Here is a 26,580-nt window from a genome sequence, read left to right on the forward strand (position 1 = left end):
GTGTCGCACAGCAGAAGTATTGATTTTACTTTCCTATATTTATATTTGCTTTGTTTTATGGTGAATGATTTTATATTCTTTTTCTGCATAGTTTTTAGTTTTTATGTTTTTACTTCTGCTTGACTATCGTTTTGATGAAGCTGATCACCTGCACCTGTGTAGCGCTCGGTTGACAGACATACAGTCAACCAATTAGACAGGAGCGCTGGGCAACAGGTGACCAATCAGCAGCCAAGGGAGGGACTACTACTCACGGCTGGCCCGGAAAAGAAAAGATGAGCAAGCAGCCGTGACCAGGGAGGTTCGACAAGCAGCCGTGAGGAGCAGTCGGGAAGAGGAGTGGAGAACAGGGCTGATCCTCCAGGGTGCCCTTAACTCTTTCCCCAGGTAAGCCAAGCTACCAGATATGGATTAGGAAGGATGGTGTTAGGGTCATGTGCGGAGTCCTCCCTTCCCACAAACTGGACAGGGCATCAGGTTTGACGTTGCAGGAACTGGGCCGGTAGGAGAGGGAAAAGTTAAACCTTGTGAAGAATAATGACCGCCTGGTTTGTCGTGAGTTTAGTCATTTGGTGGACTGAATAGACTCAAGGTTTTTGTGATCTGTCCAGGCAAGGAAGAGTAGCTTGGTCCCATCGAGCCAGTGACACCATTCCTCCAACGGCAGCTTGACAGCCAGCAGTTCCCAGTTCCCAACGTCGTAGTTCCTCTCCACCTGGGAAAGTCGCCTTGACAGCTTCTGGTCGTCGGCAGCCCGCTGGGAAAAAATGGCTCCAACCCCAAGGTCGGAGGCGTCCGCCTTGTTCGAGCAAAAACAAAAGCTGGATGCTCCTATAAAAGAAGAAGGGATTAGAACTACTATTCTGTTCATGAAAACGGAAAAGTCTGGACGATCCCGGTCAAATATTATAAGAAATATGTCAACCTCCTGGCTCCATTTTACATGATATGTATTTGGATTTGAAACAGGCTCACTAGCTGATAAAATTGATAATGCTTTAATTTCTCTTATCGTTAGTTTGATTGACGGATGGTTCATCCAATCACCTGCCAAGTATTTTTTGAAAGTGCCTGCCCTTTTCCAAGCAGTTTCCAAAGACGGCTTCTCGGATGGTTGTGTAAAACAAATCATCTGATAGGGTCAAGTTAGATTGCAAGATTTTGACAAAGAAAATTGTAGGAAAATTAAAGAAAAAGGAGGATTAACTTTTTAGAAAGATATCATACAAACCTTTGTATGAGAATACGTTAACCTGAGCAGAGAATGAAGTCTCTCTCCCTCTGTGTTTGTTGTAATCAGAGCTCCTCCGTGCTTTGTTGACATAGCCTTGCCGGCCGCGCGTGCCTTTCAGTGCTCTCATACGGTTACAGCTGATGTCGTTGTGGAACCGTAGCACCCACCCTCCAGTTCCCCACTCAGATAAACACTGTTAGCTCTGTTGCCTTTGTTTTCACTGTTAGCAGTGTTAGCACCGTTAGCTGCGAACCGCCGGCTCAGCCATCGCCATCTTGAGAGCCGTGCAGAGGCAATAGAAATGCTCTCAATCTTGTATTTAGCACCTTCAACGTTGTGAATTCAAACGAAAACACTTGCTTAGGTTCAGGCAACAACACCACTTAGTTAGGTTTAGGAAAAAAAACATCATGGTTTGGCTTAAAATGACAATGTTTGTAAAGTGAAAGTGAAACTTTAAATAACATGTTGTTTGGTTCACACAGTCTCCTGGATGAAAGCCCTGTGTTTGTTGGATCCATCCATAACCCCATCCATTTTTTTTTTGCTCTTTAAACTATGTCACAACACTCCCAACCACTTTCTCTGAGCATTTAATATTGACACGGATGGGTTTACATTGTAGTTCCTTGAAAGCCTGGTCTCACTAAAGGGTACCTTGTGTGTCTCTATCACAAAGCGGGGCAGCTGTAGCTCCGTGGGTAAAGTGGTCATCCTTTCACCACAAGGTTAGCGGTTCAATCCCCAGCTCCTACTCTCTGCATGTCAAAGTTTCCTTGAGCAAGACACTGAACCCCAAGTTACTCCCCGGGTGTTTCACAGCAGCACACTGCTCCTAAGGATGGGTTGAATGCAGAGGTCAAATTTGATGTATGCGCCTGCACTTGCATGACAAAGCTAATACAGTTTGCACTTTTTTAAAGGTATTTTGACGCCCTGGGAATGAGAATGTGCCAGAACTTCCAGAATAAGTTATCTACAATCTTACAGCGCAGTTGCACAAGGGAGGGTTCAGTTCAAGGCCAGTATGGACATGAAGAATGAACTCTCTCTCTCGCTCTGGCGTTGTGTTGAAGTCTGTTTCTCCTTACCTTAACCTGAACTCAGTCTTAGCTCTATAACCTCAACCAGTCCTCTCTGTGATCCCTGACACACCTAAATTAAGCCCTAACCCAAAACCACGAAGGGCAGCGCTATACGGTAAACAGTATTTTAATGAGAAACAGACCTCGACACGTAATACAGAAAAAAAAGAAAGACTATTGTTTTGAGAAAACGCTATAATTAAAGTTAATAGAAGAAAACAAACGTGTCAACAAGTCAAGTTTCATCTATTAGCGGCACATACATTCAGCACAGCACATAACCACTTCCAGATGCTGATAAGCATTAATGTTTATAAAAGCACGCCCACGCTTGACGCACGCATCCTTGTGCACATGATGATAGAGCACGCCATACTGTGCAAACAACATAATGACCCACCCATCGAACATTGCTTTCCAGCACGACACGTAGTCAAATACTCCTCGGGAGCATTTTTATGGAATTGAGTCGGCTTGGGGAAAATAACTAATGGAATGGATTAAACAAGTATCTAATGGTGGAGAGCAAAAGGGAGTTTATCTTCACTCCTTTACAGTCAGTAACCAGGATAAGAGATATAAATAATCAGGTGTCTGCTGTGAAATATTTTTGTTTTAAATATTAAATAAGCAGACTGTTATACAACATGAAAAGGAGTAACATTACTGGATTTTATTTGGAGATACTGATGCAACATTCGAGACAAAAACTGGGAAATGATAATCCCACAACATGCTGAAGAAATGTTCATTCTATATTCTTATACATACCCACCAGGACACCAGGTAAGTTAGAAAAATGTCTTTCACTCAGAAGGAGGATGTTATTCACAGGTGATCAGTCCAAAAAGCAAAATAATACCGGCAAGGAGTGAGCTGAGGTCCTAAAGCCAGCAGATGAAGCAAAGGGTCCAAATACAAAACAGTTAACACTAGGAAGGCGTGAAGCCGATGTACACACGGGGATGGACAAAGACAATCTGGCAGGGGACCCAAGGAGGGTGAAAAGAGGAGGTGTCCTGCGTAAAATCTGGTTTGCAATCGCTGAAATTGAGCCTATAGCAACGCACGACTGCAGCACCATTTACACTGTGCATGTGTTATACCCTATAGCTCAAGATCATGTCGCAACCTCTTTCAAAAAGCCTTCAGAGGAACAGGGAAAACCAGCGAGTATATGATGAGGGCAGATGGCAAACTATCTACTAAAAGGCTGTGGTTAAAGGGTAACTTCTCAATTTTTCAACCTGGACCCCATTTTTCCATGTTTTTGTGTCTTAGTGACTAACGGGGACAATAATGATTGAAATTGGTCCAGTATTGAGGGAGAGCGCTGTAAGCAGTGAGCAGCGTCAATGTAGCGATACGTCCACTAACAGTTCTTGTTGTTGCCGCCGACTCAGATTGTTATTAGAAGTGTCTGAGAACATTATGGAAAGGACCCTACTGAGAAATAAAACCTCTTCTTTACCTTCCGCTTGATCCGCTCTGTTTGTTATTGTGTCCAAGTGTCGTTGTGAAATCTGAACGTCTGTATACTCTGGCTCAAATAAATACAGGCGGCCATCAAATTCAAAGAGCTCATCCACATTGTGGAAATCATCGAAATATTCAGCCATGATATTGAAAATCTTTTAGTTAAGCTACACTTTCTGTACTCCAACACAATAAACTCTCACATTTCCAACGTGGATGTGTTCCACTTTTCCACCGTTGTCTTCCAGCAACACGTCACCTCGTCAGATTTCATAACGACACTTCTCCTTGAGCGATACTCTTTCCATAATATCAGACACTTATAATAACAATCAGAGCCTGTCATGGCAAAAAGCAGCACTGTTGGTGGACGTAGATGACGGTACCAGCTTGCCCCAATTAGATTCCATTGGAGCCTGTGAGCAGCTGCCGTCTGCAGCACTCCCCATCAATACTGGACTAGTTTCAGAAATTATTGTCCCCATAAGACACAAAAACATGGTAAGATCGGGTCCAGGTAGTCTACAAAAGTTACCCTTTAAGGTCTTTTGTTAAATACTGAAAAAAGTGAACACATTCTGTGACTTTTTCGATATTTAACCATGAACACAATCTTTGTCTAATCTTACATGTAACCAAGAGCTTTAGGTTTCTTAAACGTGCCCATTGCGTTATACATTTCTTTTGTTTTGTATTTTAAGAAGACAAAAAATGTTGTTGATGTTTTGCAGATAGGTGTAGGTAACATTTTGTTATTTAAAGGGACTGTTTGTAACTTCTTACACATATAAATCATTGAGGGTCGGTGTCCCATGCGCGCTCGCGTGTGGCTACGCTGTTCAGACTCAGACTCCAACACAAACTACACGGAAGCACCAAAACCGCAAAGTTATATCTAGTGAAGCCCGTCTTCTGACTTTCGTTGACTTAACGGCCACAGGTGTCGCTGTTAACAAGCAATTTCTGATTCTTACAAACAGTCCCTCTTAGGCATGAAGATATGATATATTTATATATCAATTTCTTTTTATTCCCTTTAAAAAAACGTATACTTATTATGATGGCAAAAACATAATCCACAAGAATTAAAAAAAAAGTAGCATGGTAAAGGTATTCGTATGATTTTTTTGACAGGGTCAGTAAAATTACAAATGCCACACACAAAAGAAGAAGAAGAACAATAAAAGGCGGACCTACAGCTGCGTTCAGCCACACTGTGCACAGTCCTGAGGGAGGAGAGGAGAGAGAGAGGGCGACAGGGTATCCACCACATCATGACGTCACAATCCTCCTACAAAGATAAGCCGTGAGGCTTGAAGTTCATCTGTCTCATAGTAAAATGTTGGTGCTTTTAGGAAGAGTGCTCGAGCTCCAGCCGCCTCGCGTTGAGCGCACTCCGCTTGAACACACCAGACCGCTCTGCCAGATCCATCTGGTCCACCTCCCTCATTCTCTGCACCGAGTCTGGAGCAGTCCAAGGGGCAGAGCCGACACTATGAGAGGAGCAGACAGGACAGAGAGCTCCGCTACAGCGCTGCGCTGCGCGTAATGACGGCCAGTCTGGAATAGTTCTACAGCCTGTGAGCGCTCCATTTAGAAAAACTGCAGAAAGAACAAACATGGGAATGGCGAGTGAGGATCTGCTCGTGACACTCCAGATACTACCTGGTTTCTTCTCCAACTGTCTGTTCATGGCTCTGTACGACTCTGTGGTGCTGGTGAAGCGCGTAGTGTCGCTGCTCAGCAGCTCCGGGTCCTCCGGGTCCGGGTCCGGACAGTGGACCCGCATGCTCACCTCGGCCGGGCTGCGCTCCATCTGGAACAGCTTCCTCCTGGACGCATACAAACAGGTACATATGCACCCGGGGGTTCAGGTAATGGGGGGGATAACAATGTTAATGTCATTGTCATCATCAATGCACTGAACTCTAAACAACTGCACAAAGTTTCAACTTTACATGTCAGTCCCCACCTGTTAGTTCACGACGCAGTATTAGTTAGTGCATGTATATGTTCAGCAGTAGGATGACGTCTTGTCTGGTTTAAGTGCAGCCGAATTCACCACTTTATTCTCATTTCCATAATTTTCTGTCTCTGCTGTCAGACAACTGAACGAGTATGAATAGGGCTCATAGAAAAATTGAATTGAATAGTTATGCAGTGTTCTCAGTGTGCTGACTTCTAGGGTAAAGTAGCCTACAGAACCTATGTCTTGTTCATCTATGGCAGGGGTCAGCAACCTCTACTGTCAAAAGAGACATTTTAGGCAAAAAAAAAAAAATCTGTCTGTACGAGAATAAAGTCCTAGCTTTACGAGAAAAAAAGTCGTAATGTTACGAGAATAAAGTTATAATATTACAAGAAAAAAGTCGTAATGTTACGAGAATAAAGTCATAACTTAACGAGAAAAAAAGTCGTACTGTTACGAGAATAAAGTCATAGCTTTACGAGAAAAAAAGTCGTAATGTTACGAGAATAAAGTTATAATATTACAAGAAAAAAGTCGTAATGTTACGAGAATAAAGTCCTAGCTTTACGAGAAAAAAAGTCGTAATGTTACGAGAATAAAGTTATAATATTACAAGAAAAAAGTCGTAATGTTACGAGAATAAAGTCCTAGCTTTACGAGAAAAAAAGTCGTAATGTTACGAGAATAAAGTTATAATATTACAAGAAAAAAGTCGTAATGTTACGAGAATAAAGTCATAACTTAACGAGAAAAAAAGTCGTACCGTTACGAGAATAAAGTCATAACTTAAGTTGAAAAAATTAATAATATTAAGAGAATAAAGTCATAACTTAACGACAAAAAAAGTCAATATTACGAGAATAAAGTCATAACTTAACGTGAAAAAAGTCGTGAAATAACGAGAATAAAGTCATAACTTTACAAAAAAAGAAGTCTTAATATTACGTGGATAAAGTCATAATATTACGAGAAAAAAGTCATAATATAACGAGAATAAAGTCATAATATTAAGAGAAAAAGTTGTAATGTTATGAGAAAAAAGTCATAACTTTACGAGAAAAAAAGTCGTAATGTAACAAGAATAAAGTCGCAACTTTACGAGAAAAAAGTCATAATATAACGAGAATAAAGTCATAACGTAACGAGGAAAAAGTCGTAATATAACGAGAATAAAGTCATAACTTTACGAGAAAAAAAGTCGTAATGTTACGAGAATAAAGTCATAACTTTACGAGAAAAAAAGAAAATAACACGTAAAATTACTACTTTATAATATTATGACTTTATTCTCATAATATTACAACTTTTTTCTCGTAAACCTATGACTTTATTTTCATAATATTACGACTTTTTTCTCGTAAACCTTTGACTTTATTAGCGTAATATTACGACTTTTTTTCTCGTAAACATTTGACTTTATTTTCATAATGTTACGACTTTTTTCTTGTAAACCTCTGACTTTATTCTTGAAATCTCAGATTTTTTTAATTCTCTGTCATACCGTCGTACCATAGACCTACAACAATGATAAATAAAAATTAAAATGTAAACAAAAAACAGTTATTCATTTCCTTGTTTAAAACTCCACAGGGAGCCACTGGAGAGGGGCCAAAGAGCCGCAGGTTGCAAACCCCTGGTTTAGTGTCATCAATGTTTGATTAGTCTCAGTGGAAGTAGGTCGGCATTTCCCAAATTTGCAACTTTCTTTGATTAATCAAAGTTGGCACTCACTTTTAACAAGAATTACAGACAAGTCTGTGGGGATTATTGATTTCTCAGTAACTGTTAAAGTCCCTACACACACCCATTCAGGTGTTCCTGATCAGACCTCCATTTAGGGCTGTGTCTGATGCAGAGCCTGTGCTGAATCTGTCTCATTTGATTGCACCTGTTCGGGCAGAACTACTTAAAAACCTTGATGATTCTAATTAGTTCATGGAGTTTGGTGACCTCGTCTAAGTCCCAGCCTAAAGAAGGCACATTCACACGTGCACGAATGCAGGCGAGCACGTGACGAGGCAATTTTCAAACTTCAAGTTCACCAAAGTTGAACTCCACCTGAATGCAAATTTGTTTTTTCACAACCTTTGCTCGCACAGAATGGGAGTGAACGGGAGACGGATGTTAATTTTGCACGTGTGACCGTGCCTTAATGCTGCAGTCAGTCAGGCAACGTCAGTAGAATAGGAAGAAACAGAGAAAAAACCCGTTATTCCCACTTTAGAGTTTGCAGGCATCATTCCAAGGTGGTGAGCCCCACTGCTGTGTCGTATCCACAGCAGATAAACTTCTCTTATTTTGTTGTGCTGTGTATTTGTAGCGGTCCATTACCAAGTGAGATACAAACAATGACGTTTTGAATTAGCTGAATCTATTGTGTTAGTGTTAATATTCTAACTCCATTCTGTAGATGCACCATGATCCTGCTCACTCAGAAATATTAACATATAATCTACAATATTATCATGTTCCATCTGTGCAAATCACATTATGAGTGACAGATAATTATTCATTGATCCTACGTGTCTGAGGTTCATACCGATTTTTACTATTTAAACTGAGATTACACATACAACAAACTGCCAGCTGTCTCAGTCACAACGTTATAAAAATGAAAGACTATGTAGAGGTTTTATACTGATGTGAAATGTTCACTTGTTTTGAATGACTGACAGCGTATAAAAGCAGTAAATTAAGATAGTCCTGCCTAATATCTGACATACAGTAAACCTTTAACACTTAATGCTTTGATATGGACTGAATGAATGAGGAAATGAAGCAGCGTGTCTGGCTCTGCGAGAGGGAGGAGACGGAGAGAAACTCAGGGTTTGGTAAAAAGGAAAACCTGCCAGTGAGCAGGTTAGGTTCACAGAGACAGTTACCATGGTAACTGACCCAGAGTTTAAATTAGCTCTCTTTCTGGAACTGAAAAGTTTCCCTCATCTCAGCGTTAACTAACTCTGAGTGTTCACCCCTCCCGCTTTGTGAAACAGAGCTCTGGGATGTGTGCACTGTGTGAGTAAACATGTATCCCCATTTTTTATCTCCTCAGGTTAAACTTGGCTTCGAGGCACCCAACTCCAAAGTGGTGAAGGTGCCTGATGGCCCTCGAAGGAGCAGCAGTCTCAGTAACATGACTACACCCGGTGCCTTGATCGGAACTGGAGATGAGTGCCACCTTCTGGATTTTGAGTCATCAGACCGCCCTCTGGTGGTCAACTTTGGCTCAGCCACCTGACCCCCTTTCATCAGCCACCTGCCAGCTTTCCGGCAGTTGGTGGAGGACTTCAGTGACGTAGCTGATTTCCTGTTAGTGTACATTGACGAGGCTCACCCGTCCGACGGCTGGGTGGCCCCTCCTATGGGCTCTTGCTCTTTCGACGTGCGGAAACACCAGAGCCTGGAGGAGAGGTTGGGAGCAGCACGCAAACTCATTGAGCAATTTTCCCTGCCACCGCAGTGCCAGCTGGTGGCAGACTGCATGGACAACAATGCCAATGTAGCTTACGGTGTGTCCAATGAACGGGTGTGTATAGTACAACAGAGAAAGATTGCCTATCTGGGTGGTAAGGGGCCTTTTTTTTACAATCTGAAGGATGTGCAGCAGTGGCTGGAACAGAGCTATGGTAAACGGTAGGAGTAATCAAAGACGAGTACAGAGGAGGACATGTCCTATGTTTTTTATAAGTCAAAATCAAAAGTTCCCAGTTTGTATATGTTTTATAACAGGGGTCAGCAACCTTTACCATCAAAAGAGCCCTTTTAGGCAAAAAAAAAAAAAATCTGTCTGGAGCCGCAAAACATTTGAGCATTGTGATGAAGGTAACACAGTTTATAGTCTAAGTATAGACTATATAAGTCTAATGCAGTGAGGGCCAAAGTGCAAATGTACTACGGAGTATTAGGGTAACATTGAGGGAAAAAAATCTGAGATTTTCAGAATAAAGTCATAATAATACGAGAATAAAGTCAGAAGTTTATGAGAAAAAAAGTCGTAATATTACGAGAATAAAGTCATAACTTTACGAAAAAGGAGTCATAATATTACGAGAAAAAAGTCAGAAGTTTACAAGAAAAAAGTCGTAATATTACGAGAATAAAGTCATAACTTTACGGGAAAAAAGAAAATAACACGTCAAATTACTGCTTTATATTATCATGACTTTATTCTCATAATACTACGACTCAATGTGGCCCTAATACTCCGTCGTTCCGTCGTACCATAGACCTACAACAATGATAAATAGAATTGAAAATGTAAACAAAAAAACAGTTATTCATTTCCACAAATTTCTTTTTAAATCCACAGGGAGCCACTGGAGAGGGGCTAAAGAGACGCATGTGGCTCCGTAGCCGCAAGTTGCAGACCCCTGTTTTATAAAGTAAAACGGTTTTAATTATTTTGTGGAGATTTTAATAATTTCATTTTTTTCACTATGGTCATAGTATATATAAACACTATATGTTTTTATGCCCGCGTCAACAACTTGAATACGCACGATGTTTATCTCCCCTCCTTTCTCTTTGGATGAATGCTCATTCGTACAGTACACATATCGACCATTGTTCTCCATCTGACAGCTCTCTACATTTTTTTTCCTTTCCTTAAAATGTCTTCACCCCCTTGGAAGTGTTGGTGTTTACACTGTTGAATCAAAGTGGATTTAATGTGGTTTATCGACAATGATCAACAGAAAAAGACCCTTCTGTGTAATCTAAAGGTGCTTTCAGCAGCCATAGTCCGTTTGTCCAAATCAGAGTGAAATTGGTTCTTTTTTTCTATTTAGTCTGGTTCGGTTTCACAGTGCACAAATTATAGCGGGCCAAATGAAAAAGTTAATTGCTGATGTGTATGAAGGAGCGAATTTACCTTTTTCATCTTGAAAACTGCCACCTCTTCATATATTGCTGTCAAAGTGTTTCCACTGTGATCTACACTGTGAGCACGGATCCCTTCTCCTCCAGTTTATCTCCAATGACTTTAGAAACGTCACTATTTTTGTGGACTTTATTTATCGTATTCTGTTTGTTCTCTTCGGCCCAGATGTCAAGCACACATCAGTCGTTCCTCTCTCGCCCGTGCTAACCTGTCCTTTACCTGTGTACATCTCAGCAAATGCCCACACAAGGCAGCCTGCGTTTTGGTTCGCTTGGAAACGATCCGAGACCTCCTCTCAAAAGCGATCTCGGATCGGTTGTTTTGGTCCGCACCGGAGTACGATTACTGGATTCACAACCGCCCAAACAAACCGTACCAGAGTTTGATAGAAGCAAACTAAATGCTGGCTTGCGGAAATGTCCTAAGTAGGAAGTATTTACCCCCTCCAAGTCAGTGTCTTGCTGGAAAGAAAATCTTCTCCCAAGTGGCCAGTTTCTCGCAGACAGCATCAGCTTTTCTTCCGGGATTCTCTGTGTTTTTGGTGCCTTCATTTCACCGTCTACCCTCACTACTAGCCTGTTGAAAAGAAGCCAACACTACAGCATGACGCTGCTACCACCACCAAGCTTCACGGTGGGAATAGTATTTTTTATGATGATGATGTGCAGTGTTTGGCTTACACCAGACATGGTGTTTAGTCTAATGGTCTATGGTTTCATCAGACCATAGAACCTTCTTCCAACTGAGATCAGAGTTTCCCACGTGCCTTCTGGCAGCCCAGATGTCATGTGAGTATAGGGGCAGCCCTAACCTCCCTCACAATTCCTCTGGAACGCTTCCACCGCTTCCAAGGCGACCTGCTTTAGGAAGATTCACAGCTGTGCCGTACTCTTTCCATTTCCAGTGAGCCAGAGAGGGCTTAGCCCCCCCAAAATACTAAACAACATTTTGACTTTGGTGGAGTGTTGAAAATCAGCATTTCTAATGTTGCGATGAATATAAATATAATATAATATAATATAAAGAAAGTAGATAAAATCTAATGTTCCGTCATTGGTCATTTTAAATGTGGTGCGGCTCTGTACTGGTCAGTGGCTGACTTTATCTTCTGTCAATAACGCGTGTGAAACATGATCGATGTGGACATGTGCAGTGTGTTTTTTATGTGTCATGGTTCACGGGCTGCTTTTTTTAATGCCTATATATGCACAAGCATTGTGCGTGGCTCTGGTGTCAGATCAGTGATTCTCAACAACCAGTGCAGTGTTGGCTACTGGACTTCACCTCCTGACACATTCAGTTCAGCAGCCTCTCTCTCATCATTTCTGCTAATTAAAGTATCCCCTCTTTCCATCAGCACGCAGTGAAGACTGCCCTTTCCAATGGCACGCCTTTGTGACGCACTTTTGTGACGCACTTTTCTCCTTTGTAAGTCAAGATTGAACGGATGTAGCAATCTCCCTCCCACAATGATATTTCCACCCAATGACAGGTTGAAACAGGCCCAAATTATCTCATGAAGTGGTGAGTTATTAGTCATTGTCATATTTGGTATTAGAGGCGGTGAGCTTGTAATCCCCCCCCTCTCTCTCTCCCCTCCTGAAGCTGTCCATGGTTCTGGCAGTTTGTTTAATGACAGATGTATCACCACCTGCTCTGACCACCTGACCACAGCTATAGGCCTATGAGCTATATGTTGTTGTCTGTATGTAGTCTATGCTACGTAGGATTCTTCTTCTATCCTCTGTCCTCATGGTGTAGCCACGATACTGACTCACCAAAAGTTGGTCCTACAATCAATTGAAACCTCTTGACTCGCACAGGTGAGCTCAAGGATTTAGGTTTGTTCTATTAAAAGGGGTGAAAATGTTGCTCGCACAAAATGTATTTTGTATTTTTAATTAATTTAGATCCTTTTATAGAGATCTGTTTTCACTTTGACACAAAATAATCGGTGTCAAAAAGCCACATTAAAGCCACTTTGCTGTACTTTTTGCCCTGGGTCTTGCCCTGATTTGTTGTTTTGGGCTGTATACAGCCTGAAAGTTATACCTGCAGACACTGCTCAGGGCTGAAAAAGGTCCTTTTACCTCTCCATGCGGCATGCAATGAGGCATTTACAAATGTTCCAAAAAAAAAAGACCTATGGTCCAAAACTCACTTGGGGATGATTTGACCTGATCCAGAAGGGAGTTGACAGACCTTAATAGAGAGAGAACACCAGCATGTTCTTCACCAACTGACGAGCAGTAATAGATGTGCTAAGAATCAATGTAAAGTTATGCTGTGGAAACTAATGTAAAAAATAAGTTAAAGATTCTGTAGGCCGAAGGTTTTTGGCATCATTGGGCAGAAATTCCATAATAACCTTTCAGCATATTGTAATTCAAGTGTTCTTAGACTTTGGCCAATCACAGATCATTTCAGAGAGAGCGTTCCTATTGGCTGTGCTCCGGCTGGTGGGCGGTGCTTGATATTTCCCCAACTGATCTCAATAAGGCTGCGGGGTCACAAACTTTCTCATTTTACAGCTAAACAGTACACTACAAGATGATTCTGAAAACATTTGAGGAGAGAAATAGGTATTACAGTAACAGAATATTGATTTATATTTGATCAGCGCTGCCTAGTTTGACCGTTTGATTGGAGTTCGCGAGTGATTAGACTGCAGCTGGACGGCAGACTCCAGCTCGGCTCTGATTGGTTGTTTTTCTCTGGTCTGTAAAATCTTGCGGATGCCATTAGGAGCACCGGAGGACACAGGGGAACATGATTTCTTTCAGATTACCTGTCTCTTGCACTACTGTCAGGATATAGTGACCGTTTTATAAAAATAACTGTACTGGGAACATCATTTTTGACGAGGTTAAAGGAACTGAATGGACGTGTGAAGACTGCTGCTTGCTATGTTTTATAAAGAAGGTTCAATAGATTTTGATTTTCACTTTCAAATGTGTTTCATGCCTTAAAACTAAACATTTTAATGTAGACGTCAGCTCAGGTTCAAATCGTACGATTCTGATGACATGAAACCAATAAATATCCTCAAATACTAAAATCTTCTCAACATGCCAGAAAATGTCCGTAGGTTTGTGTGGTTGAGATGGGTATCATCATCATCCTCATCATCATGCTGAAGTGATTTGCATGCATTTAAGCTCCATAGGACACACAGGTGGTTTGTTCTGGTCGCAGCGACGAAGGTGTGCTAATGAAGACCTTTGACGAAAGAGTCCCTGACTCGGTCTCTGGTTGGATAGTGAACTGCACCTGGTCAATATTACACAGAACCATTGCATCTGTTTTTAATCGTCAATCTTCTTAAAATACTTATGTCTCAATAAATGATATAGACCACTCTGTTTTTCCATGTCATCTACTGCACTGTTTCAGCACTGCTTTGTGCAATGTTTTATTTTTCTAACATGTCAAAGAAGAGAAATAAAGGAGAATGTTTGCTACTGAATTTGCTTTGCATGTTGTATTTATGTCCCAAAGGAATCTTGGATGTAAAGAAAAGAAAAGGGACAGGCTTACCAAACATATTTTTAAAGAATAAAACATGACAAATTCCCAGTACGAAACTTTTCAGCCCCTATATATACAAATCATTATAAACAAAGTACAGCCAAGAGCATAATTTCCACTGGTGAGGACATGTTAACCCTCACTTTTCAAAATCCTGTTCTTGTCCCCCATACTTTTAATATATTAGGTTGATATTCTGACTAAAATGTCTCTGAACACTGTTCTGTTACTGTCCTGATCTCCTTCAGTTCTTACGTCCACACCGGGAACGTCAGGGGCGCATTGCGGTTGTGGAACCTGTTGTTTTTTATTTCGGCGTCCGTGTTAACAGGTTAGAGTCCCCACCGACCCGGCTGCGTGTCAGCTGCATCTCTTGTAAAGGTTCGAAGTCTCGCCTATTTTTACTGCGAGACGCGGAAAGTGATTTATTGACTCTATATTGACATCATATCAGCAACATTACTACAGTTTCGATGTCTGTATCTGTAGAATATGTCACAGACATGAAAAAAAGTAAAGATTTATTTTTAAATCAACTGTTCCTTCTTTCATTTCGAAATAAAAACCCTCAAGCATTTTTTTTTCTGTGGCCAGAATTCCTTCATTTGTTAACACAAGGCTTTTATTCTGAAATATTTGCAGGACAGTGTTGTAGGCAATGCAGTGACTTGGAGAGCTCCATGAATGAATAAAGTACAGGGTTTTAATTATGGATTACTAATATTATTTACAAATTACCACACGCTTCTTAACCTTTCCTGTCTAAAATAAATATAAATGACATTTATAATGAAATGAAATGGCCATTATGAAAGACAAACTTAATGTAGAAAGCAAAGGCTGACAGCAGGAGCAACAGAGACACTACCGGTGTGGACAACCCACGCGAGGGACACGCAGCAGTTCAGCGAGGCAGCCGCCACGCGCTGCTCACGTGGGCGGTCTGGACAGGCCGTTAGCCTGCGCTCGAAGCAGTAAGCTTAATGAGCAGCAGTGAGAGGTGCAGTCTTACTGGGTTTAGCATCTCAGGCTACATACAGGCTGCCCTACATTATTGGTGGAGGTATTGGAGCAACATGGAGCCTGGTAGGAAGACCCGCAGATGTTTTTCAGAGTTAAAAAATACTCCTATCTCCTCTGCATGTTTTTAAAACTAAATAAATACTAAAACAATAAATAATTGTAATGATACAATATGTATCATTATTTATTTATTTATTCAGCATAAACCAAGCTTCCATTACAACAACAAGAACAGCACTTCTTTATTGCATGGCTACCTCACCGTATACAGTATGTCACAATAATGAATCAGAAATGCTGCAATATGCTTCAATAGACTTTATTGTTTTTGACATTTTTGCACAGAGTAATTACAAATGAACAAAATTAAACTAAAGTAATTCCAGTAATGCAATACCAAACTATACTTATTCACTATTCACACTTAAAGTTTAGGATAGCTATAGGTATAGAAATACAACCCCGTATTCTGCATTTGGCCACAAGTTCTCACCCCCATCACACCATATGTCCTCTCTTGCAATGCACTTGCATGCTTCTGCAGATATTTTCAGACATCCAGCATTCATTGTGGCCAAAAGAGACATCCGATCATATGACTGGCGGTCATAAACTTTCCACCTTCATGAGGAAAAAAAAATCCTCTGAGGGGTTGAGGAATGGAGAGTAAGGTGGAAGGAGAAGTTACACCATCCTGGGATGGGCTGCAAATGGACTGGAACTTCAGAAAATATTCTCTGTCACAGTTCAGGTTTTGTAAGGACAGGCCTTGGGATTCATGTGACATAGATGTTTGTGAAAGTCTGCTCTGGCTGACCCTCTGTTCATCCAAGCTGAACTTTTGTTCATTCAGATTTACTGATTAATTCAAGGAGAAAGAGCATGGCTGAAGGAGGACAGAGAGTAGTAAAGAATACATTAAGGAAAGGGAGGGAGGGGTGGGTGCATTTAGTACACATGCCACATGCATCCAACCCTTCTCTCCCAGTGTCAGCACATGTAACCAAAAAATCCTCTATACAATTTGTACCTCTTTCTCTTTATTCCCCCCCCACCCCCCTTTCCACACCCACACCTTCTCACCTTCACCCATTTCTTGTTATTTGTGGTGACACATGTAAGACCTTGGATAATGGTGTGAAAAAGAAGCTTTTGTGGCACACTCTGGGCAATCACCCTCAGCCTGTGTATTCACAAGTCCTGTTACACTTGAAAAGCACACAGGGTCCAGCCAGACTTTCAGTAATGCTGGAAAGTGCAACAGAATGTGTCGGTGGAAAGGAAGAGGCTAATTAGCTACAAAAGTTCCAGCTGTGTTTGTTGGATCCATCCACCTCCCCTCCCCTCCCCTCCCACCCAACATAAGCCGTCTCTCACACGTTTTATAATAGTCACTAGCTCTTCCTCACTCGCTCTGAGCATCACTCATCATTCTACGTCACTAGCTCTGACGCTTCGTCCACACTGGGAACGTTAGGAGCGCGTGGCGTCTGAGTCGCGTGGCGGCTGCGTGATTCACGCGTCAGGTGTTCAGACCAGCTGCAGCAGCTGCTGCTGCCAGCCCTTTCTTTCTACATAGAGTTTGCATTTCATAATGGCCATTTCATTTCATTATAAATGTAATTTATATTTATTTTAGACAGAAAAAGGTTAAGAAACGTGTGGTAATTTGTAAATAATAGTAATAATCCACAATTAAAACCCCGTACTTTATTCATTCAGGGAGCTCTCCAAGTCACTGCATGTTCTACAAACTGTTTGCACATATTTCAGAATAAAAGCCTTGTGTTAACAAATGAAGGAATTCTGTCCATAGAAAAAAATGCTTGAGGGCTTTTATTTTGAAATGAAAACAGGAAGTGTTGATTTTAAACCAAGTCTTTACTTTTTTTCATCTCTGTAACATTTTCTACAGATAGAGACAGTGAAAGTGATCTATTGACAGTATATTGAAATCGTAACAGTAACATTACTACAGTTTCGATGTCTGTTGCTGCTGTGAACCGCGCACGGCTCGCATCAAAAATAGGCGAGACCTCTATTCTCTAGAAGAGACGCAGCCACACAGCCAGCATAAGACGCCGAAATAAAAAACAACAGGTACCACAGCCGCCACGTGCTCCTGACGTTCCCAGTGTGGCCGAGGGCTGAGCGTAGCATATTCATGCAGATGCGGTTACATTACAGTCAGTACAGACTATATGGTGTGAAATGACACGCCGAAAGCAGCAACGGTGTTGTGATTGCACACAAAATGCTGGACAACAAATTGTTGTGTCATTCATACGCCATTTGGAGAGACCGGGCTGATGATATAGACTTCGCACTGAGAGGGGAGTTGATTTTGGGAGATGTCTCTTGGCAGCTCCCTGGCCCAGCTGATGACCCCTTGCCACATAGATATTTCACTCTTATTAAATGGCGTCAGAAATCCCATAGGGGGTCAAATATTTAATCTGATGATCACAGGCTGCTCCTCTTTGTGTTCTTTCTTTCTCTTAAAAATGTCCATTAGATGTTTGAGTTTGAAAACAAATTCTCTGGCCTCCACACTAAAGCGAGCACCTTAAACACACAGCCATGTGCTTCAGGTTCCACAGTGACGTCAGAATACCCTCCCCCAGCCACTTGGCTTTCAGAGGAAACTGTTGGAACTTGGACCAGGAAATTGTGATCCACTTACAGAGAGGTTCATGCTTGCAGCGGACAAGATCTCCCTTGCACTTGTGGTTAGTGCATAGGTGTCTTAAACTTCCCCTGAGCTGGCAATAGTCATCACACGGAGTCTTTCAGAGTGTTAACGGTCTGTGAATGACTCATCTGGTATTTCTCCAAGTATATTAATTGCAAGCAAGAACGGGCTTGATGACACTCTGAACACCACAAGAGTCATTCTCAGTGTGTGTGATGACTCTTAACTTGCTTTGTCCTCCCTAATTACAGCATGTTGAGGCAGGTAGTACTGTTTTCAGTTTATACTGTATGTTCCGTAGTCTCTGGAATATCCTCACATATTCCTTTTTGAAGCTAGTCCTCCATCACATCATTGTATCTCTTGAACAGCATCACATCAGTTTTCTTTTAAGCCATGGTTACTCCACTTCATATCGGCCTTTGCTGTACCTTGCTGTACCTGACTGATCTGTCAAGGTACAGGTGACCCCTTGCTGCCCATGCTGTCCTAATGTTATGGCTGATCGGTGTATATATTTCAATCAGGAGAGACCCCGTATATAATGAACAATACATTTATTACATGATACATAATGCAGAATAGTGCAAAGTCTTTGGCGATTAGACTCCATCGTGACGTAGTATATCAAAAGGGGGTAGTGATTCCGTGAAGATGGATTCTAGACATTGGTGGTGGTGGTGAAAGGAGTAGCTGAAGATCCAATGAAGGAATGTAGAGCAGGCCTCCGCACAGAATCTGATGAAGCCTGTAGTTGACGGGGTAGAGGCGAGTTGCCTCGAGTTGCACTGAATTGAAAACTGACAGCAGCAGAGAGGAGAACAGTTTTAAAATTTGATTGCAACGATATGACTGGCTCATGGAGAGCGTGGTAGAATCTGTTTGGTTATATAAGAGTGAACCACCCACACAGTCAGTTGATAGAGTAGGAGCCAGTGAAAGAGAGAGAGAGAGACAGAAAGGTTGTGAATGAGAGAGTGTTAAGGGTCTTGCTGTCTGAACTTTCGCATTAAGCTTCATATAATAAACTGGAAAAACAAAGTTCGGAAACTTGTGTTTGGTGGATTATTTCTCTGTTGTCACAATGCTAATGGTCATTGTATTTTACATCGTTGGAAAGCCTGTTTATTTACCTTCGCAATGATGTCCAACTTGTAAGGATCATGCATTTGTGGGATGAGCAGCACAGCTGATTATGTGGGTAGCGCCCAAGAAAAATTTGCCAAAATGCTCCGTCAATGGTAAACAGTGTGTTCTCTTGTTGGTATTGACTCTTGTTTTGAGTTGTTTGGTGGATTGGATGATTGAACTCTCTATCAGTAACAAGGAGCAAACAAGACATATTGGCAATTTTACACTTTATTCATTTAATACAATATGTCAGGAGCCTCAGTAGCGGTGGAAGATCCATACGCAGCCACAACAGCCCGGCACCTCCTCCTCATGCTGGTCACCAACCTGGTCACACGTTACTGTGGGATGGCGTTCCATTCCTCAACCAGGATTCATTGCAGGTCAGCCAGCGTGGTTGTGTTGGTCACTCTAACACGTACAGCACGCCCAAGCTGATCCCACAAGTGTTGAATTGTGTTGTGGTCTGGACTCTTGGCAGGCCGTTCCATTCTCTCTACTCCCACATTGTGGAGGTAGTCTGTGATAACCCTGGCTCTGTGGGGGCGAGCGTTGTCATCTTGGAGGATGGAGTTAGGTCCCAGATTGTGGAGATATGGAATCGCCACTGGCTGCAGAATCTCATCCCGATATTTCACTGCATTGAGATGGCCTTCAATGATGACAAGCCTTGTTTTGCCAGTGAGGGAGATGCCGCCCCACACCATGACACTGCCCCCACCAAAAGCTCTTACTCCATCGGTGCAACAATCAGCATAGCGTTCTCCGCGTCGTCTCCATACTTTGACCTTGCCATCCATCTTTGGCAGACAGAACCTGGACTCATCACTGAACATGACATTCCCCCACATGTTCAGGTTTCATTGTCTGTGTTGTTGACACCAGCGCAAACGGGCCTGACGGTGAAGGGCATTCATTGCAGGCTTCCTGGTAGCCTTATGAGAATACACTGTTTACCATTGGCAGAGCATTTTGGCAAATTTTTCTTGGGCGCTACCCACATAATCAGCTGTGCTGCTCATCCCACAAATGCATGATCCTTACAAGTTGGACATCATTGCGATGGTAAATAAACAGGCTTTCCAACCGTGTAAAATACAATGCCAATTAGCATTGTAACAACAGAGAAATGATCCACCAAACACAAGTTTCCGAACTTTGTTTTTCCAGTATATATACAACCACCTGTTGAAGTGATCAAAGTTCCTTTCTTAGGTTCGAAGCCATATTGGAAACCTGACTGCTGAAGAACAGACGTGCTGGAGCCGGAACGCTACACAGGGACTTCCAGTGGACATGAGGGTTTTCCCTGTTGCTACTGTGACCTGGATCTGGATATCAGGTATCAGATAATAAATGTATGGCTGGTTCTTTGGTTTAGTTTTATGTTGTGATTGGCTAATGTACGTTATATTCGCCCATGACTTAAAGAAGGGTATTCTCAGTGGAGCTTCTCGCCTTATCTTTCAGTCTTTTTATCAATCAGCTTCTCACAATGTGCGATGGGGTCCTTCGTGAAGACAACATTTCTGTGGTTTCTGTTTGAAAAAAATGGTCATGTCACACACTGTCATGCATCAATCAGAATTAAGCAACATTTAAATAAAGAAAATCTAACGACAGTTGGGGTTGTTTGCTCATGCTGCGAGGCCACTGTCAATCAAATGTGATCAAACTGCACCCACACGGTCCCGATGAAGCATAGCTGAACGTTGATTTTTTTGCTTATTTAGTCATAATATTAAATGTTATAGAGAAAAGATTTGAAACCAAGTTTGCAGGGACTTTTGCAGCTGCCTCGTGTTCTCTTTCCTGTTGAGTCTAAATTATTCTACGGTGAGAATGAGGGGCCAAAGTGTATTACCATGAGTAAGTGCATATAATTGGATTTATCCAAGGACTACAGTATAATTTCAGAGAAAAAAAGAATGTTTTATTTGTTATCAAACTGATGAAAAAAAGGGTTATGAAAAGTAACAATTATAACGTGTAAAATGTGAATTTCAGGTAAGAAAAAGACTGTACCTCCACATCGTTAAATGACAATGGCAGATAATGGCAACATAAATGGACAGTAAAATATTGTTAACTAATGGTAAAAAAAGTGACAAGACAATGATTTGACATGACCAGTCCCACTTAACCCCCCACCCCCAACCCCCAACCCCCAACCCCAACATTTTAGCTGTCGTGAACTGTGAACCCCCCGTCCATTATAGCCTCTTTGTCTCTCAATATTTGTCATATAACTGTGACTTTATTTTCTTTAAAAAAATGATATATCACTAGTGTAACCCAGAACAAGAAAGCCATGATACAGAAGGAAGGGCACCTTGTATTTGTTGGACAACTGCAAGTAATTAAATATTCATGCAACTTTAGAAACATCTCTGGTTAGATCTCTATGCTAACAATACATTTTTATTCTTTATGAAATATCAATATGATTTCTCCACATTCTGATTAAAGTTTTTCTCCATGTAAATTAACAGTTAATAAATTCTGTCATGAAATATGCTGATAAACCATATGATCAGTCTGTACAATAGAGGTACTAAAAATTACAACTGTCATGGTATATATGTACAATTTCCTACCTACAAAGTACAACAGCTAGCATGTAATAAAATATGTAAACAAATTTCTTGTTTTTTGACACAGTCGACTGTGACAGCAGATAGAATTCACACTTTCAACATTTGATTTATTTCTGTATACACATTTGTTAACAGTGTCGTAGTACTGCATTTGTCGTTCTCCTCACGCCTCCATAGAAAATGAGAATGACAAGCAATGAACCAACATACAGTTTTACGAAAAGATAAAACCACCACTGGCTGTGCATCAATAAATAGACCTTTTTTTAAGAGATTGTTTTTTTCTTCAATGGTTAACATTTTTGAGAGGGGCTAAGGTTTGGCATTAATTAAGAGAACATGGTCCGAGTCGAACACTGTATACTGGACTTTTACTGTACTGGACTTTACTGTTGAATTAGGATGGCATGCATTTTACAATCAGTTGCTTTTTACCTTGAGAACCCGGACACTTCTTCCCATGCTGTACCATCACTCTGTCATAGCTCCTCGAAAGGAAACCGATAAGTAAATCTTCTCTTAGCGAAGTCCCTTCGTCCGTCAAACAATGAGAAGAAAATTGAGGTGAATCAGATGTCAGAGCAAACAGATTTTTAGGAGATCTGCCCGTGTCAAATTTGCTCACTTGGAATCATTTTATACACATTTTCTTTTCTTGCTGTTCTTTTTGTCATTTTTTTTCCTTTTGCTTAAAGCAAAAATAAGTTAGACACCACACTTGTTATTATGTATAAACCATAAAAATGTGTCATATACTCTGTTACAACAAGAGTCCTTTTTTACTTTTACAATGATGCTGTGCCTGACCCCCTCTTGTTAAGCACTACATGTTGCTTACATGCTGAAAATGTATAAGATTACGAGCCTTTTGTAATTAACAATTTTACAAAAAAAGTGTTTTTTGTATAATGCCAAGGATCACATAGCTCTAAAAGTCACTTAGGAGAATGATGTAGCTGTGAAATATTTCTATACTGATAATGTCTCTGACCAGATAGAAGAGTAAGGTCTCTAAAGTTGCTATTTAGCCTTGTCGTTATGCTTACAATAGTAAGTGTGCTTTATATTACAGTACGTATCATCAGTTCAACTACTCAGCACAGTATAGGATTATTCAAGTTCCATGTTATACCATCATTTGTCATAGCTCCTCGCAAGGAAACTGATAAGTAAATGTTCTCTTAGTGCTTTCTTTCTTCACTCTCTCATTTTCACGAAAGTCTCTCACAGTCACACATAATACTCCTTATCCTTATTTTTCTGTTTCTTGTTGCTGCCTTTCAAGCTCTGCTGTTTGTCCTTCATGACAGCGCCATTGCTCTGCACAGCCGAGTTGGTTATGTAGTTCCTGCTCTCGTCCACCTGGTAGGAGCCTTCATCCCTGTTCCTGTACTTATACATGGCATACAGAAGGATGAGGATGCACAGGGCGGCGGCCGCCACTATTCCGATGACCATCCCGGTGGTGCTGCTAGATTCACGGACCACTTCCGAGGGCCCTGGAACTCGCTTGACGCCCGGCTCTGTGGGGAGTGCTGTGGGTATATTACGGAACATTGGGGAGGTTATTAATGGGCCCCTCAGTTTGGTGCTGTCTACCTCAAAAGATGTGGGCAATGGAAGCAACACTAGGTCGGGCTGGGGTTTTAGCTCGCGGTTATTCATTTTGCCAGCCGGCTCTTTGGCCGGAGCATTGTGGAGGGTTGCGGTGGAGGCAGAGGTGGCGGTGGTGCGGCTCTGGTCTGCGGTTAGTAGTACGGCGGTAGTGGTAGTCCTACCGCGTCTGGAGATTGAAGTTTTGTTAGGTCTAAAAGTCTTGGGTGCATGAGCTTTGTAGCCACCTTCAAAGCCTGACGTGGATAAGGTCTTATCTGTTACCAAGGAGAAGGTCGTGTAAAAATCTTCATCATCAGTAGGGGGCAGGTTAGACTTGAACGCTTCCCCAGAGCCATACCCCGATATCACCAAGCCATCATCATCACAATCATCGCTGCCTCGGTCCGACAAGCAAGGTACCCCCGCCTCAGTGGCCTCGGACAGGGACTCTTTGGTGGTCTCAATAATGGTGAGGAGTGGGTGGTGGGTTGAGGGAGTGGGAATGAAGGGTGCACGAGGAGCTACAGAGGGGTGCGCTAATGGATCCTGAAGTACTGGGATGACTAACTCAGCTCCTGGGGTTTGGAGAAAGACAGGCAGTCATGTTAGAGGGCAGCATGGGGGGGGTTTATGAAATATACTAAATAAGATACATCTGGACAGAACAACAAAACAGGCAACAACTAAACCCAAATCTACGAAAATAAACTAAAGACTACTAAATCAAGACAAAATAAAGTCAAATTGGTATATATTTCAAAAGGCTTAAGAGGTGTGCAAGGATGAGCCAGAAAAATCAAGCAAATTTCGCTTTAAATTCTTCGTATACTTGGTTTTTTTTCTCAATAACATTTAAGAAACTTTAAGGCAAAGTACAACCTTCACTGTAAACTAATGAACTTAAACTGCTGAATACAAAAAATTAATTAAAATGTATTCAGCAGAGTCGTTACAATCAAAAGATTGTATTTCTTCTTACCCCCCCCTTATTGAATAAGAAGTAAAACTTATTATATTTAAAAAAATACAACTTTAATTTCACTGCACACGCAGTTACATTAATTTAGATCATGATCATTATCATCATCATCTGTAGAAATGACAGACCGAAAACAGTGTCACTGCTCAATGGCTCTCCGGTCATCTTAAACCTGATGCTTTATTACGGTAATACAGAAAATTGTAGTTATAGTTCGACAAACATTTCTCAGACACAGAGCTGTTCTGGAGGTAAAAGTGATCTTAATCTTTAAGTTAAATTTCAGTGAGAGAATACAAACAACCAGTTTGTTTGGGGTATAAATTGTAGCCAGAAAACAGTCTTTCAGTTCATCCGGACTGATATTAATCTGGATGCACATTCCAGGCAATTTGTCATGAGAAATGACACATTAATTGTATATAATTTCAACAGTCGTTATTGCCATGTGCAAACAATTTGTGAAATATTTCTGAAAATGTGCATATCAATACCCCGGAGTTCACTTCCAAGAAATTTGTGCATGTTACTTTTATTCATTTGTTTTGTACATACAAACCTTTCTAGTGTTAACAGGTGCAAATGTCATGAAAGGTTAACAGACTAGACTTGGATCACAGAGAGGTTTTGCCACACATCAGGGAACATGATCATGTTAGTTTCAGTATACTGTCATGGACATGTTGATGGCATTAAGAACCTCCTTTTCCTCTATTGCTTTTCCACTGGGCTACTGATTCTTGATGAGGTTAAAAAAAGAGTTCTTTATGGCTTACTTACTTTTTTATTCGACAAGTGACAACGACTCTGTCGTAAGAGCAGCTCTGTGACCGAGAAAAAGCTGTCAAACTATAACGGCTTTAAGTTTATTCTATGTCAATGGCAGAGCAAAGTCACCTGAATGCTCACTCCTTAAGAATTACCAGCTTGAGTGAAAGACGTCATGACGTGCTTTCATCCAGTGAGTGTTTAACGGTTTCATTTTGCAGTTAGCCTCTTGTCCACCAGAAGAACAGGAGACCAGGTCCCCTAACACATCTATTTAACTACATACGTACATGCTTTACTTTATACTACAATAAAAACAAATTAAATCTTCTTAAACACTGGTAACTGTAAATGATCAAATAATTCCAACTTTCTTCCAACTGCAAATAAGGTCTGAAATCTAAACCTGATGAATATGTCACAATTTCTGTTAGGCTTGCTAATAATAAGCCTTACTAGAGATTTTTTTTTCCGCACCATAACATATGAAATGTTGTTCCATTTGACAGACTTGATAAACAAGAGCAAGAGACCTCTCATGTTTTTATACTTTTTGGAACAGTCTTGGTGAAAGGAGTTATTACTGAAGGTACAGTGAGTAAAACTGCTTTCTAACAACCAACAGTTGGCAAACCATTCAACACGTACGTGTTACACAATTTACTGTAACATGTATATGTTATTTCTGGAATAGTTTACCAATGATTGGCAGTGCTCCATTTTTCTTGCTGTGGACTGTAAACTGTATATTGGCCGATTGTGACATAGAGGTGGGCCTGTTTAAACTTGAAATGCTCTTTGACAGAGCTTGGCTTAGTAACTTACACAACACTACAATTTAATAACAAAAGGCTTAAAATGTTGCTCTGTCTTTTTCCCCATTTACAAGCTGTATATTCTCTGCTGGAGTCTTTGCAGACTCTTCCACAACTTCAGTTATAAAATATATTACCATACATTTTTGATACATTATTACCTTCAATGCTAAACGGCACATTTAAGAAAACAAAAAAAAAATTCCGGTGACAAGGGCAATTCATATATTTAAAGAGAAGTGCAAATAATATTTATTTTTTATCATGGAAATGTGATCTCAAGCAGGTATCTCTGGAGTAAATATTCAGTGTGTGTGCCATTGACAAGAAAAGTATCCATCAAGCATGTGCATACTGATGCACATTGTATATAATTAAAAGCAAACTCATATGTAACTCACAGATTATCACAAACACCAACATATAACATTCACAAGCACACAACTCTGTAGATCAAAGCAATTTTATTCTATAATTCAAAACAATGAAACACTATTAAAAACTCATTCAGTTGTCAATTATCCACAGCTCGATCAGAGAGATGCAGTTTGTACGTTTTTTAGACTGCTGTTGTGGCTGGTAGGTAGTACATGAAGCATTTTGTGTTCATATTGAGTATTAATCAGTGATAGTGAGTCAGGCTGTGCCATAGGATTGATCCTATTGAATCATATGGTGTACCGTATAATAACGTAGGATTTGTACGGAGCCCCCCTAGACTCCTAGGAGAACATTTTATTAACTTCTTAACTTCCTGGATCAATAACTCAAACCGAAACATTGTGAAAACACAAACAACGGCTCTTTT

The 26,580-nt window shown here is 40.9% G+C and overlaps 2 protein-coding genes across 12 annotated transcripts in view; one reads left to right on the forward strand and one right to left on the reverse strand.

The window, feature by feature from the left end:
* The first annotated feature begins 5,024 nt into the window (after window positions 1–5,024).
* dio2 (iodothyronine deiodinase 2) lies at window positions 5,025–14,109 on the forward strand. The gene is made up of 2 exons (XM_074660990.1): window positions 5,025–5,645; window positions 8,817–14,109. Exons 1-2 carry the CDS (start codon window positions 5,415–5,417, stop codon window positions 9,399–9,401), a joined length of 816 nt encoding a protein of 271 aa, XP_074517091.1. The 5' UTR covers window positions 5,025–5,414; the 3' UTR covers window positions 9,402–14,109.
* Window positions 14,110–20,925: 6,816 nt separating this feature from the next.
* nrxn3a (neurexin 3a) overlaps window positions 20,926–26,580 on the reverse strand; it is a 188,885-nt gene continuing 183,230 nt past the window's right edge. For 8 of the 11 annotated variants that reach the window (XM_074659992.1, XM_074659990.1, XM_074659989.1 and 5 more), the window contains one exon: window positions 20,926–23,149. In XM_074659992.1, coding sequence (XP_074516093.1) covers window positions 22,845–23,149 — 305 coding nt within the window. In that variant the 3' untranslated portion in view covers window positions 20,926–22,844. Of the gene's footprint in view, window positions 23,786–26,580 lie in introns of all 11 variants that reach the window. The other 3 variants (XR_012597206.1, XR_012597205.1, XM_074659995.1) reach the window with 1 other exon arrangement.

This window comes from Sebastes fasciatus, chromosome 15 (assembly GCF_043250625.1).
Source record: "Sebastes fasciatus isolate fSebFas1 chromosome 15, fSebFas1.pri, whole genome shotgun sequence".
Classification (NCBI taxonomy): domain Eukaryota; kingdom Metazoa; phylum Chordata; class Actinopteri; order Perciformes; family Sebastidae; genus Sebastes; species Sebastes fasciatus.